This window comes from Vombatus ursinus, unplaced genomic scaffold (genome assembly GCF_900497805.2).
Source record: "Vombatus ursinus unplaced genomic scaffold, bare-nosed wombat genome assembly UNPS02014797.1, whole genome shotgun sequence".
Classification (NCBI taxonomy): Eukaryota; Metazoa; Chordata; class Mammalia; order Diprotodontia; family Vombatidae; genus Vombatus; species Vombatus ursinus.
The window spans coordinates 14,896,689-14,912,449 of NW_020954575.1; the positions used below are offsets into that span (position 1 = coordinate 14,896,689).

Consider the following 15,761-nt stretch of genomic DNA (forward strand, 5'->3'; position numbering starts at 1 on the left):
GGGGGGGGGTGGGTCTTTATTGAGGAAAGCACTTGTTCTTCTCTCAAACCCAGATTTGGGGCAGTCCTGTTCAGAGGTGACCTCTCCCCAGGCAAAATGGGACTGTTAATTCTCCAATGTACAAGAATAAATTGGATTTGGGACCCCAGCTGCAGATCTATCAGGGATAGAGATTCCATCTCCACCATACTCTCTCATATTTTGGCCTTCTTCCCCCTACCCCCAAACTGAAAAACCAAAATTCCCAGCAATTCCTAAACCTCTCTGGGCCTGAGATGGGATGGGATAAAGAAAGTTGGGGGAAGAATTAGCTACAGTCCCTTCCTACACACCCAGCTGGCTCTGGGGAGGTTGCTGTGTGCCCGCCAGTAGTACAAATTCTAAATGGTTTCTTAATCACAAGGGAAGATAAGAGGACCTGGTTTCAGCTCATTTGCTGAGGCCCCAAAGAGGCAGATTTGCAGCTGGGAAGGGGGAAGTTGTGATGGATGGGGGATGTGGGGGTGTGTGGGAGGAAGCAAAGCAGGAAGGGTGACCATTTGTTGGAGGTGGGGGGAGGGGTGCAGGCAGGGTATGACGTTCAGAAGACTCAGAAACACAGGAGCTGGGATTCTGCTGACAATCCTGTATCTCAGGCTAGGCCAACAGCCAATCAACAGAAGGCAGTTTTGAGTTTAAAAGACTTCCAGCCCCAGGCCTAGGAGAGGATGGAGGGATGGAGGAGGAGGCACAAAGAAGAGTGTGAAAACCACAGCCAGATGGGAGCAGGGAGACAGGACGCGTATGCAGTGCTGGGGCTGAAAAGGGCCAGAGGAAGGGGAGGTCTATGAACGCTTATCTCTTTTGCCTGATGAGTTGGCCAGGGCAAATATCTAGGGGACAGACTCCTGAATTCCTTGTTGCCCTTTTGATGGCCATCTTGGTCTAAACCAATAATTCTTAATGTGGAATCCACAGATACCCCACACCCCCAACATACCCATCAAGGATTCCATGGATAGATTTCTGGGGATCCGTGAACTTGAATGGTAAAAAAATTATATCTTCATTTTTCACTAAACTCTAACTCTAATGCACTATTTCCTTCAACTATCTAAAAACATGATTCTGAGAAGAGGTCTCTGGGCTTCATCAAACTGCTAAAGGAGTCCAGGAAACAAAAAAGGCTAGAGCCCCTGGCCTAGAAAGTCACCGGATCCACTCTCCTGTCTCCAGATCAAGTATCTAAAGACTGGCACCGGGGATCCTTAGAGATTAACTTCTTTTCACAAATGAGGAAGCTGAGGCCCAGAGACAGGACGTAAAATATAAATCAGTGAAGAAGTGGAGAGCCTTCCTGTTCTTGGGACTCACCTTCCTCTCTGAGGGAATATTGAGAGTCTAGCCTCCCTCCCTGACCTGAGGTCAAAGGAAGTGGCCAATGAGGTCACTAGGACTCCAGGCTCAGGGGACTCAGGGGACTCAGGGGCAGGAACTATTCTTAGAGGAGTGGGGGGACCTTTTACTCAGGAGAGCTAGCCAACAAATTCTATTTCAAATGACCATAAAGGGCAGGCTTAAGAAGGAATAGGCATTTTAGAAATGCAACTAGCCTCCTAAGGGAGGGGTACCTAAGGAAGGAATGGAAGCAGGCTCTACTACCAAGGAGCCAACTGACTTTCCTGAGGATCACGGCCCTTCCCTCCTTTTTACCCTACACGTAGCACTGCTTCATACAAAGCAAGCACTTAATAAATGCTTGCAGTAAATGTTTGTTAGCTATTGACTTCAACTCTCCAAGAGGCAAGGGCTTCCTCACTGTTTGGCCTGTACTCTCTGCTTTTCCCACTCCTTGAGCAGCCGAAGCACCAAAACTCTCGAAGAGTCTTCTTCATTCAGAGACCACAGATCCTTCTCCTCCAGAGGCCGTCGGTACCCAAGGATGGCCATCCTAGAGAGAAGGGGAAGGGGCAGAGGGGGACAGAGTCACTCACAGGGAGAAAGATGGGATTCTGCCCTTGGTTAGTGGTAGTTCCCTAAAACAGTATTTCAGGTTTCAGTGGGCACAGGACTCTGGAGAGAAGGGTTTCATGGTGGACCTATTATCCAAGAACTGGTCATAGGGTCACTGAGGGAAACAGGATGGTCATCTAGCCCTCAATCCTTTGCTTGGTCCCTTATCTTACCCCACCTCCACCTAACACAAGGAAACCTGGCCAACTTTCAATCTGATTCAAGCTTTGGCTGCACTTCCCTGGGCCCCATATCCGGGTTAGAGGTAGTTAGATCATGGAAGGTGTGTTAGGTCAGGAGCACAGGCTTCTTTTCCATGAACTGGAGAAAATGCGCTACCAGTTCGAGGGTCAAAGGCATAATTACCACCTGATGATCTGACTGTGAGGCTCAGTCAAGGAAGATGACAAACCAGCCAGATTGTTGAAGGCCAATGTACCCACTGCCGATGGCCTTGCCAGGCTAATTATCCCTCTACATCTGACCTGAGGGCATGTGCTACCTCTAGCCAGGTTCAGGGTTTGCAGCTAGCCCTGCAGATTGGGGCTGAAGATTGGTGGTGAGCCCCAGTCATAGACATGGTTCCCTGAGCTGGACTCTATCTTATATTTGGGGTGACAGGTTGCGAACAAATTAAGCATATGGCCCCCAGGCCAAAGAGACCACATCAGTTCTTTGGGTTTCCAGCCCCCACCCTCAAGAGACCAACGTCAAGAGAAGTCAACTCACTTAGTGAACCACCAGAAGGTCAGACGAGAGAGAAAACCAGCATTGGCCTCTGGGCAAGAGTTCTGCCAGGGTTTGAGCAGGCAGAGATGGAGGTGATGAGGAAGGAATTAAAGGAGTCTAGGTTGTTCCCACAGCAGGAGTGACCACTACCACCAACTCCCATAGTCTCTACCCTTTGGGTCACTCAATGCCTAATACCCTTTCCCTTCCTTCTAGTTAGGGATTAGGGATAAGTTCTTTATCCCCCACAACCCTCCACATACCCTCTGACCCACTAGCGAAGGAGCATACTAGGGAAAATGACTCAATGAATCCAAGGTATAACTCTCCAAACTCCACCTCCCTCCCAACACCTCTGAAACATTAGGGAAAGAGCATACTGGGGAAAATGACTCAATGAACCCAAGGTACAACTCCCCAAACTCCATCTTCCCTCTCAACACCATCTCTCCCAATCACTTACAAGGTTCACATTGACAGAGGGTGAAAAAAAAGGTGGCTTATCCTTGGCACAGGAAAGGATGAGCGAGAAGACTATAAGGGCAAAGTATATATAGAATGTAGTAAAACGGAATGTGTCTTTGACTTCACCCTGTGGAAGACAAGGGGTTAGGGACAGGCAAGGTTATGAAGAGGAAGGAGATTGTCTATGAGTATACCTGTGGCTGTTCTCGTCGGAGCCCAGATCCAGACCCTGCCCCAACCTTGCTTTCCCTTTCTAAAGATGGTCCCTCCTGCTCTATTTTCTCACCACTCCCTGAATATTTGATGATGTTCAGTCATTTTAAGTCATGTCTGACTCTTCATGACTCCTTTTGAGGTTTTCTTGATAAATATATTAGAGTGGTTTGCCATTTCCTTCTCCAGTTCATTTTACAGATGAGGAAGCTGAGGCAAATAGGGTTAAGTGACTTGCCCAGGGTCACACAGCTAATAAGTGTCTTAGGCCAGATTTGAACTCAGTCTTCCTGATTCCAAGCCCAGTGCTCTGTCCACTGTCCCACTTAGCTGCCCATATGTGATAATAGGAGTCCCCAACTGAGGAGTCATTGTGATGTTCCCAAGGGGTCACTCCTCCAGGGAACTCAGACATGACCTATCCCCCTACACACACACTATACCTCTTCCAAGGCAATGAGGATCTTGGAGCGAAAAGGGACAATGGCACAGACACAAGACAAGAACCAGAAGATGATCAGGATGCCAGAGGATCGTACACCCCGCAGCCGTTCATACTGGATCAGCAGGGTGGCCAGGAGCTGAGGGGAGGAAAAGAGAGGACAGACACATGGATCCGCTGCATGTGGCACTGCATGTGGCAGTGTAGGTTAATCTCCCGCTGCCAGAGGGCATCCTTATCACCCCCTATCCCCATGACCCCCCAAATCTCTTTTGGAGTTAAAGGGAAGATGGGAGGGGAGGAGCCTCTGGGCTAGATCAATCAACCAACAAGCACAGATTAGGTACCGACTAAGTGTCAGTGTGAGGCACTGGATATATATGTGTGTGTATATGTGTATGTATGTGTATATTATGTATGTATGTATATATGTGTATATGTGTATGTGTATATGTGTATGTATACACACACACACACAAAATGAAAAAGTCCTGCCCTCAAGAAGCTTACATTCTATAAGGAAAAACAATATGTAAATAAGTGTTGGTGTCACCACTTCTCCCTTCCCAGAGGTCCTCAAGTATACCCAGTATAAGTGTTTCAAAGTCATGAGTATCTTGCCCCAGGTTGCCACTAGCAATGTCATTACCACCCTTCCAGAGGCACTAGATTTCCCCGAACACCAAAGCCAGCCTGCCTCCCCTCTCCCAAGCTTCCAGAGTCCCACACTAACCATGGTGACCCCCAAGATGAGGGGAGTCACAAAGTAGATGGGGGCTGGGATGGAGCCCCTCACCAGGCCAGAGAAGGAGTAGAAGAGATCAGCCCATGTCACACACCAGAGTAGGACACCAACTGCCTACCAAGAGATGAAGGCACTGTGGAGGCGGGGCAGGGGCAGGGATAGGGACAGGGGCAGGGAGCTGGGGAAGTGGAAACCTTCCTTTGGGATTAAAGGGGTTGAAGAAAGGAAGGCTGCCACCATATGCTAGGAGCTGCTGCTGACCCAGAGGAGAATCCACTAGGATACGGCAGTAATCAACCACCAAGTCTATATCCAAGCCTGAGAATTATAGGGCTGAGAAGACCCAGGCTGGGGGTGAAGCATTGAGGAACTTGGTTCAGCTTCCTCATACAGGGAGTTTCCCAATTGACTATGGGTTTAAAAGGCATCTTGCCAATTACTGTGGGCCAGGACAGGGAGGGGGGAAGAGTAGTGAGGATCTAGAGACACTGGCGTAGCAACTATGGAAATTAGGGCCTAGAATAGAATTTCTCTTCCACTCCAAGACATCGGCAGCCAGACGATGACTTTCCCCTATCCAAGGGCACCCTTCTCTAAATCACTGACCGTTTTGAGTCTACAGAGGCCAGAAAGGATGATGTAGCCTTGGTTTCGTCGCCGGAGGTAGAGCAGGTAACAGGGCAGGGAGGCCCAGAGGTAGATGCAAGGGGCCCAAGCGAGCAGAGAGTTCTGGAAGCAGGGGGTGAGGTCTGGATTGTCTGTGTGCAATGTCAGGTTTGGGTCCTGGAGAAAGAAGAAGAAAATAAGAGAGGTTAGTTAGTCCATAAGGTAGAAAGAAAAGATAGTTATGCTTCTAAAAGAAAAGGGAAAGAATTTTCAATCATTCATTCATTCATTCATTCATTCATTCATTCATTCACTCATTCATTCATTCATTCCAAGAAGACCTGACTTCAAATCCTGATGCTTGCTGGTCGTATGACCCTGGGCAAATTATTTAACTTCTCCTACCCTCAGTATTCTCATCTATAAAATGAGGGGTTGGATTTGATGGCCGCTAGCGTTTCCTACTAGCTCTGAATCTGTAATCTCTAAATTGTAGCAATTATTAAGGGCCCATTACATTTAAGGAATGGGGGATCTGAATTTTTTTTTTTGATTGTTCAGTCATTTCAGTCATGTCTAACTATTCTCCATGACCCCATTTAGGTTTTCTTTGCAAAGACACCGGAGTGGTTTGCCATTTCCTTCTCCAGCTCATTTTACAGATGGGGAAACTGAGGCAAACAGGGTTCAGTGACTTGTCCAGGGTCACACAGCTAGTAAGTGTCCGAGGTCAGATTTGAATTCAGGAAGATGAGTGTTCCAGACTCCAGGCCAATCCCCTGAGCCACCCACTTGTTCCCCAAATGAAGTTTTCCTTACCTGCAAGGACTTTATATTAAGAATAATGATGATGGTTAGTATTTGTATAGCACTTTAAGGTTTGCAAAGGGCCTCATGTAACATTATTTCTTTTGATCTTCACAACTCTTGGAGGTCGGTGCTATTATGATCCCTATTTGATAGATGAGGAAACTGAGGCGACAGAGGTTAAGTGACTTGCCTAATCTCACAACTAGTAAATGTCTGAGGCAGGATCTGGATTCCAGTCTTTCTAACTTGAAGTCCAACATATAAATGCCTTATAATATCCTATTAGAAGGGAACTTGGAAATCCTCCAGTCCAACTGCATTGTGCCTCAGTTTACTCATCTGCAAAATGAGAAGCTTAGACTTCGTGGCTTGTAAGGTCCTTTCCAACTTTAAATCCCTGATCCTGTGATCTTATCAAGAAGAAGGAAAAGGAAAGAAGGAAGAGAAAAAGGAAAAAAAGCATTCAAGAGAAGACGGAAATTAGGGGAAAATCTATCTGGTCAGAAAAAGAAGAGCTCAGACAAAGGAACTCTGCATCTTAGTCTTCACTCTGCTGCCCAAGGCTTCTTCCTTTTGAAACCTTCTAACATTGTCATGTCTCTCCTCACAGCTTCTCTACTCAAAATCAATCAACTCATGCTCCCCATCACCTACAAAATCAAAATAAATGTCTGTTCCTGGCATTCGAGGCCCTTCACAATAAGGTTCCAACTTATTTTTCCATTGCTTCTTTTCACAGTCCAGGAAAACTAGACTCCTCTCTATGTCCTGTTCTCCACTTGTTCTTCGAGAGCAGGATCTGTGTCCATTTATCTTTGTATGCCTAGAGTTTAGCAGAGTGCCTTATTCATGGCAAGCCCTAAATAAATGTTTGTGAAATGAATGAATAGCAACATTCAAGTGATGATAGGAACAAAAGTTCTTGGCACCATCAAATGATTCAAAATCAGAAACAGGTATGGTTTTACTAATGCAAACAGATGTGGTTTTATTAATGCAAATGACCATAAAATGCATTACCATCCGCCTTACTCCTGGATCCTAATGACCACTGGACTTTACCATTCTACTTGCAAATATACATTCTCTTACCCTTTAGACTGAGCATGGGAGACTCTCTAATTTTCTATTTGTATCCCCAGCACTTAGCAGAATATCTGGCGTACAGTAAGAGTTCAATAAATACTTTTCTTCATTTATTCATTCCCGTCTGCCACATCTCTGAATTCCCTCTGATACCTCAAACAACAACACACATGACACCCCCCCCCACCCCCCCAGGGGGCTTGAGCTGCTGGAGGGTGAAAGGGAAGATTTTCCAGTGGAACATCTACTTTCGAATGAGCTGTTCGTTAATGTTCAATGAGTGTGAGAGAGAATTGGAATGCAGTGAGTATACAAATGAGCGTGTGAGTGGGAGTGAAAGCTGCCTCCACTTCCTCTTCACCCACTCGCGCCTGAACTCTTTCTAAGCCCGTTTCTGCCTCCATCCCCTAGCCTTCATTAAACTGCTTTCTCCAGCTTCACCGATAATTTCCTAGTCACCTAGTCCTCACCGTCTTTCTGCCATTCTCTTTTTCTTAACTTTCAGGGTTCCCTTATCTCTCTGTTATTCTTTTTGTCATCTTCAAGGGTTCCACTTTCTCCTTTTGCCTCCCCCACCAGAGGGAGGTTGGACTACCTCTGAGGTCCTTTCCAGCCCTCACTCTATCACCCTATGAGGCTATGACTCCCAAATCCCCAGTTCTGACCTCCTGTCCCATAATCTCTAGCTGCATGATGAATATTTCTTTGCATCCAGTGAAAAGTGAATTTGAACTTGGAGTAAAAACCCAGCTTTGCCTTGGGCCTCAGTTTCTTCATTTGCAAAATTAAGGGGTTGATCTAGAATAGGGGTTGGGAACTTGTGGCCTTGAGGCCACATATGGCCTTCTAGGTCCTTGAGTGTGGCCTTTTGACTGAGTCCAAGTTTTACAGAACAAATCCTTTTATTAATGGGATTTGTTCAGAGGGCCGTACTTGAGGACCTAAGGGCCATATGTGACCTCAAGGCCTCAGGTTTCCCACCCCTGATCTAGAAGATAATCTTCAAATTCCCTTCTGGCTTCAAATTCATGTGTCTGGTCACAAACTCAACCTGTTTATAACGAAATACATCACAGACAACTATTAAAGTTCTCACCTAAACTTCCCTATGTCTGCCATCCTCCTCCTAGTTTTCCAGGCTAGATACTTCAAAGTTATATTATCTCCTTCTCCCAGGCCTCCAATTTAACCAGTCACTAATTCCTATTGATTTTTCCTTCTAATCCATTCCACTCCAAATAGCTAACTAGTTTCCTTGCCTATTATTCGGCCTTGCACAGTGCCACTAAATTAATCTTCCTGAAATACCCAACTGCCACCATTTCTGGTTCAAAAACTTTGAGAGACATTCTGGAGCCAATCCCTAACCTGGCATTCAAAGCTTTGCATTAGCTCCTTTGACAGAAGAGATTGTTAGAGTCTTTGTTTTTGTATCCTCTGGCCCATAGGAAATGCTTAATAAATGTTTGTCAATTGACTGATGGAGTCCACTGCCTCTGGGCTAAAATACAAAGTCTTTATTTGACATTTAAAAGCCTTTTATTGTCTGCTTCCAGCCTCCCAGTTGATTTCCTATCTCTCCCCTTCCACACTCTTTGGTCCATCCAAGCTGGCTTCCTTGCTGTCCACAGTAGAGGAAAATCTACTTTCTGTCCATGCCCTCAACCTAGAATGCACTCTTTCCTCACCTCTATGCTTTGTAATCTTGAGTTCCCTTCAAGGTGCCAATCAAGAGTGAGGCCCTACAAGAAACTTCTCCTGGTCCCTTCTAGTTGTTACCAATTCTCTCCTTCAAATAACTGCATTTATTGAATTTATTATTGATATTTATTGAACTGTTTACATGTTGTTTTCTCCCTCCCCCAGTAGAATGTAAGCTTCCTAGGGGCAGGCTTTTGTATCTCCAGTTTTTAACACTTGTCTCTGGCATAACTAGGCACGTAGTAGGGGCAGCTAGGTGATACAGTGGATAGAGAGCTGGGCCTGAAGTCAGGAAAACTCGAATTCAAATTAGGCCTTAGACACTTACTAGCTGTGTGACCCTGGGCAAGTCACTTAACCCTGTTTGCCTCGGTTTCCTCATCTGTAAAATGAACTGGAGAAGGAAATAGCAAACCACTCCAGTATCTTTGCCAAGAAAACCCTAAAGGAGGTTGTGAAAAATCCAACTCGACTGAAATGGCTGAACAACAACAAAAACGCATTCAATAGATACTTGTTGTCTTGAATCGTGTCTATAAACACAAGTTGTAATGAAAGAGTGTTGGATCCGGAGTGAGAGGACCTGGGCAAGTGAATCACTTCTCCCTCACCTATGTGACTTTAAGCAAGTCATGTGGACCTCAGTTTCTTCAAACTACCCTCCCACTTTCCTCCTTCCTTTCACCACCAAGTTTCTCAGACAAGTAGCCAAACAGAAAAGAAAAGAAGGCCAGAAAGAACACTGAAAGTTGCACGTTGAATTTATTATTATATTTGAAAGAAAAACAAGTTGTATATAAGATTTCCACAGTTTCATGTACAATCTTCTTCTGTTACACTGTGTATATGGAAATGCCCATTTAGTTTAATGCTTGTCAAGTTCAAAGGCTGTTGGGTTTGGGGTTTGTTTTTAGCGCGGTGAACACTAGTTTCTTCCATGACCTTAGCAACCACTTATTCCTAAATAATTTATAAACTAGGTTCCCACCCCTACCCTCTTCACATCTTTCTCTTCTCCAATGCCTTCTACTCACCACCTTCAAATTTTATTTAAAACCTCACTTAAACATGTCACCTTCCTGCTGAAAGTCCATCAAAAGCTTCCCATCACCTATGGAGATCATTCAACAAGGACAATCTTTCCTCCTCATTTTGAGTCACTCAGACAGATCTCCTTCTACTATCTCCTTCACTTTGGTCTCAGATGAAGGTGTAGCCCTTTTCTTTGCTAAGGCCAACCTTTCCACAGGCACCTTTGATACCATCCCGTCATAGCTTCTCCAGCACATTGCCCCCCCTCCTCTCTCCCTCTCTCCCTCTCTCTCTCTCTCTCTCTCTCGCTCTCTCTCTCTCTCGCTCTCTCTTCCTCTCTCTCTCTCTCTCTTCTTCTTCTTCTCTCTCTCTTCCTCTCTCTCTCTCTCGCTCTCTCTTTCTCTCTCGCTCTCTCTTCCTCTCTCTCTCTCTCTCTCCTTCTTCTTCTCTCTCTCTTCCTCTCTCTCTCTTCCCCTCTCTCTCTCTCTCTCAACTTTAATCTCTTCCTATCTACCAGCTCTTTCCCTGCTGCTTACAAATATGATTCCCACATTCTTCAAAGAAAATCTTTACTTAATCCAACCATCCTCACTAGCTATTATTGTGTATTTCCTTCCTTTTTTTATGGCTAAACTCCATGGGAAAGCAGTCTACAATGCTGCTTCTACTTTCTCTCCTTTCACTCTCTTCTAAACCCTCTGCAATCTGGCTCCCAACTTGGTCATTCAACTGAAACTACTCTCTCCAAAGTTACCGGTAATCTCTTAACTGTCAAATCTAATGGCCTTTTTTTCAATCATCATCGTCCTTGTCCTCTCCCTGATATTTGACACTGTTGATCATTTTATGGATGTTTCTCTCGGTTTTCATATAAATGCTTTCTCCTGGTTCTCCTCCTAGCTGTCTGACCACTTGTCAGCTGTCTTTGCTGGTTCTTCACCTACTAACTGTGAGTGCCCCACAAGGAACTGTCCTGGTCCCACTTCTCTTTTCTCTCTGTACTATCTTACTTGGTGATTTCATCAGTTCCCATGAGTTCAGTTATCATCTCTATGGAAATGAATCCCTGATCTATAGATCTGTCCCTAGTCTCTGTGCTGAGCTAAAGACACGCATCTCCAACTGTCCCTTAGATATTTTGAATTAGATGCCGCATAGAGATCCAAACAACACATCCAGACTCATTTTTTTCCTCAAAGAACTTCCTCCCTTCCAAATTTCCTTGTCACCGTTTAGAGTGCCACCATACTCGTAATGCCTATAAGCAATTGTTTTCTGTTCTGGCCAGAAACTTTGACTGATATTTTTGTTATGGTAAATTAGGCCATCTTTTGACTCAATTCTTCTTACCTAGCCCTTAGTCATTGAAAGAGTGTTGCCTGATCCAACCACTCTGGAGAGCAATTTGGAACTACACCCAAAGGGCTATAAAACCATGCATACCCTTTGACCCAGCAATACCACTACTAGATCTGTTTCCCAAAGAAATCAAAGAAAAGGGAAAACAACCTATTTGTACAAAAATATTTATAACAGCTCTTTTTTGTGGTGGCTAAGAATTGGAAATTGAGGAGATGCCCATCAATTGGGGAATGGCTGAACAAGTTGTAGTATATGGTTGTAATGGAATATTATTGTGCTATAAGAAATGGTGAGGGGGATGATTTCAGAAAAACCTGGAAAGATTCACATGAACTGATACAGAGTGAAGTAAACAGAACTAGGAGAACATTGTACACAGTAACAGCAATATTGTATGATGAACTACTGTGAACGACTTAGCTATTTTCAGCAATACAGTGATCCAAGACAAGCCCAAAGGACTCACGACGAAAAATGCTGCTTCCAGAAAAAGAACTGATGGCATCTGAATACAGATCGAAGCATACTATCTTTCATTTTCTTTCTTTCCTTCTTTCTTTCCTTCTTTCTTCTTCCTTCTTTCTTTCTTTCTCTTTTTCTTTCTTTCTTTTTCTTCCTTCCTTTTCTTTCCTGTTCAAGTTTAATTCTACAAAATGACTAATATGGAATTGCTTTACATGATTGCACATGTATAACCTAAATCAGATTTCTTACCATCTCAGAGAGGGGAGAGGGGAGGGAGGGATAGAATTTGGAACTCAAAACTTTAAACAAAATTATTACAAATTGTTTGGAAAATAAAGTATTATTAAAAGAAAAAGAAAAAGAAAGGGCATTGCTCAGACAAACTGAGACCTGGGAAAGACCTTAATTTAGAAAGACCAAGGTCACCCACTGAATTGAGGGTCATCGCCAGTCTTTTCACTGGACTTCCATGATTGGAGGAAAGAGTGAGGCTGACAACTTTGCTAGAAAACTCATCATTTTTGGCCTCTCTCTCTCACCATACATACCCAATCCACTAGGAAATCTTGTTTATCTTCACAATTTGTCTTCGCTCACACAGCCACAACTCTAATTCAGGCCCTCATCTCTCCTTGCCTGAGTTCCTATAATAGCCTTTTAAATCGTTACCTTGCTTCAGTTCTCTCCCTACTATAACACACCCTCTGCTAAGCTACCAAGGTGGTTTTTTCCAAAATATAGGTCTCGTGATGTCACTTCCCTGCTCCGTGAGTCCAGGGATTTACACAATGCCTAGCACAAAGTTAGTGTTTAATAGATACTTATTAGCCTGGATGACTGGCCTATAGAAGGGTGTCCAAATGCCTGAATTTGGCATTCAAGGCCCTCTGCAATCCAGACTTTTAGTGATCTCTCCAGCCTTTTCTCCTACTCCTTCCTAATAGCCATACTGCCTTAGTGTCTCTGAAGCTTGCCTTGTGCATTCCAACTCTATCCTTTTGCTTAACCCCTTTCCCTGGATGCATTCTGCATGATACAAGGGAAAATAAGCTGGATTTAGACTCCTAGGACCTGGGTTCAAATCCCTGCTATGCCATTTAGTTACTAAGTTAATTACTAATTAATTTCCTCAACTGCAAAATGAAGGCATTGGACTAGATGAGGTCACTTCTATAATCTATCTATAGAGTATGTTCCTATCTATTGTTTATCTAGGATCTATAATCCCATCATACCCCTCTTCTTCTGTATTTCTACATCCTCTGAAGCCCAGGTGAAGAACTCTAGGAAGCCTTCCTCCACTCCAACCCTCATCCCCCAGCCTACAAGGATTACTTGGTCCTCCATTATATAGACCTCACTTGGCACTAAGGACCCGCCATGTTGTACTGTTACCTGCTTCCCCTACTGGAGTGTAAGCCCCACGGAGGTAGGGGCTATATTACATCTCAATATATAACAAAATGCCCTGAGCACAGCAGATGTTCAATGAACCCTAGGTGCTGCTGCTAATAACCTGACCCTAATCTGCTGCTGACAGCAGCCTGGCCCCAATCTGCCTTTCTAGCTGGCCCCTTAAGACAGACAGACCTACCATTGTTCCCCCAAGAAGCCATATCTAACCTCTGCCAGTAATTCACTTCATTCCATTCCATGACTTCTTTGTTAATAACTAAGCTTTTTAAAGTTTACCAAATGTTTTCCAAAATGCATCACAACAAGCCTGTGAAGGAGACAGGTCCAGTATTAGCATCAGTATTCTCATTATACAGGTAAAGAAACCCAGATTCAGAGACTATGCTCAATCACTGAGCTAATAAGGGGAGAACCAGGACTCATAGAACCACTGATTCAGATCTGGAAGGGACCTGATTGATCTAGTCCAACCTGCTCATTTTGCAGATGAGGAAACTGAGGCTGAGAGCTAGGAGGTTATGGATTTGAACCTAAGGCTTTTGAATCCAAATACATATGTACTTTCTACTCAACCCCTCTGCCTTCCACCCAGGCTTCCTAATATTAAGCCCAGTTAGGCCAACATTCTTTCCACTACTCAATGCCTCCTCTCCTTAATCTTTTCTTATAAACTCTTTCCATTCTTCAAGGCCTAATTCAAATTACAACTCAACAGATCTCAACAGTCTCTCTCTCCCAACCCTCCATAACCCCTCTCATTTGTACAACTTTGCCTCTTTTTATTGCTAATATTTTTTTCCATCCTCTCATCTTACCTTCCTATTAGACTATAAGCTCCTTGAGGGCAGGCACATTACCTTATTTATCTTTATCCCACTCAGAACTCAGCACAAGACCTTGTGTATAATAGGTATAAAATAAACATGAGTCAAATGTTGACTAAGTGAATATGGGAAAATGTGAAGCAGTGAGTACTGAAACATGTAAGAACAGGCATGAGCTTGAGAGAGTGAGTGTACCTATGAATGTGTAGGATAACTTCTAGTTGTGATGTCAGATATTAGAGCTTAGCAAGGTGGAGCTGGGTAGCAATTGGGACAGGGGTTCTAATTTTAGTTACCCTGGAAACTTGCTGAGGAACTTTAAGCCCTGAGGCTACTAACCCTATGGTCAGGAAGTCTCAGTTTCACCATCTATAAAATGGGAAAATCCCTTCAGTCTCTACAACAGGTTTTTTTTTATAGTATTTTATTTATTTTTTCCAATTACATGTAAAGACAATTTTTAACATTCATTTTTTATAAAATTTTAAGTTCCAAATTTTCTCCCTCCCTCCCTTCTCTCTTTCCCTAAGACAGTAAGCAAATTGATATAGGTGTTTTATATATATATATATATATATAAAACACCTATATATATATATATAAAACACCTATATGTATATATATACATGCAATCATGTAAAACATATTTCCATTTTAGTCATATTGTGAAAGAAGATACAATTTGCAAAAAAAATTACAGTTTGCAAAAGGAAAAAAACCATGAAAAAAATAAAGTGAAAATAGTATGCTTTGATCTACATTCAGATTCCATCAGTTTTTTCTCTGGATGTGGATAGCATTTTCCATCATAAGTCTTTTGGAATTGTCTTGGATCATTGTATTACTGAGAAGAGCTAAGTCAATCACAGATGATCATTGCACAATGTTGCTGTTACTGTGTATAATGTAGAACAGAAGTTTTTAACCTTTCTTGCAATAATATGGACCTGACTGGAAATCTAGTGAAGCCTGTGGACTCCTCTGAATTCTTTTTTTTTTAAATAAGGTTTTGAGTTCCAAATTTTTCTCCCTCCCTCTCTCTTCTCTTCCCCCTCCCCAAAACAGCAAGCAATCAAAGCAAGCAAAATAGGTTATACATGTGTTATCATATAAAACATAGTATGGACTCCTCAGAATACTATTTTTAAACAATTGAAGGAAACACTAAATTTCAGTTAGAGATTAGTGAAAATAAAGATGTAATTTGCCCCCTCTTCATTCTCAGATCCCTAGAAATCTATCAAATCTAAGAACCCCTCCTAAAAAATTAGTGTCAGAAAAAAGAGCAATCCAAGGCTGACTTGTTACAGCAATAACAGTTTGATTCAATTCAGTTTGACAAGAATAAATGCCTACTCTGTTCTAGGCACTAAGACAAAATCAAAATCAGTTCCTGCCCTCAAGCAGCTTATAGTCTAGAGGGAGGGGAAATACAATGAACACCAATACCCAAATACAAATTATATACAAAGTTAATAGTGGGGGAATCACTAGTAACTAGGTGGAATCAGAAAAGGCCTCTTGCAGGAGATGGGACTTCAGCTGAGCCTTGAAGGGTACTAGGGGTTCAGAGAATCAGAGGTGACAAGGGAGGGCATTCCAGGAATGGGCGACAGGTGGAATGCTGTGTAAGGTAAAGAGGTCTGGGGCCAGTTTGGCTGGAAGCTGGAGTGGGTACATTTATTAATGTGCAAAGTGAGGGCCAGAAGGTGTAGGAACTAGAGAGCTAACCTCAGAGTCTGGAAGACCTAAATTCAAGTCCTCTCTCTCAGGGCTACTCTAAGAACAAAAGTCATGCATGAAATGCCAGTCTGCAATGGTAGGGTTAGTGTCCTCACTAGACAGGAAAAAAATTGTGCAAAGCAGCAGGCAG

General features: G+C 43.4%; 1 protein-coding gene across 2 annotated transcripts in view; it reads right to left on the reverse strand.

The window, feature by feature from the left end:
• Window positions 1-1,328: 1,328 nt before the first annotated feature.
• Window positions 1,329-15,761, reverse strand: part of ABCC3 (ATP binding cassette subfamily C member 3) — a 34,956-nt gene continuing 20,523 nt past the window's right edge. The window contains exons 2-7 of one of the 2 annotated variants that reach the window (XM_027870576.1): window positions 5,193-5,369; window positions 4,575-4,700; window positions 3,843-3,980; window positions 3,185-3,313; window positions 2,722-2,783; window positions 1,329-1,930 (exon numbers count right to left, since the gene is read on the reverse strand). In XM_027870576.1, the coding sequence (XP_027726377.1) occupies window positions 1,795-1,930; window positions 2,722-2,783; window positions 3,185-3,313; window positions 3,843-3,980; window positions 4,575-4,700; window positions 5,193-5,369 (768 nt within the window). In that variant the 3' untranslated portion in view covers window positions 1,329-1,794. The remainder of the gene's footprint in view (window positions 1,931-2,721; window positions 2,784-3,184; window positions 3,314-3,842; window positions 3,981-4,574; window positions 4,701-5,192; window positions 5,370-15,761) is intronic. The other variant, XM_027870577.1, reaches the window with a different exon arrangement.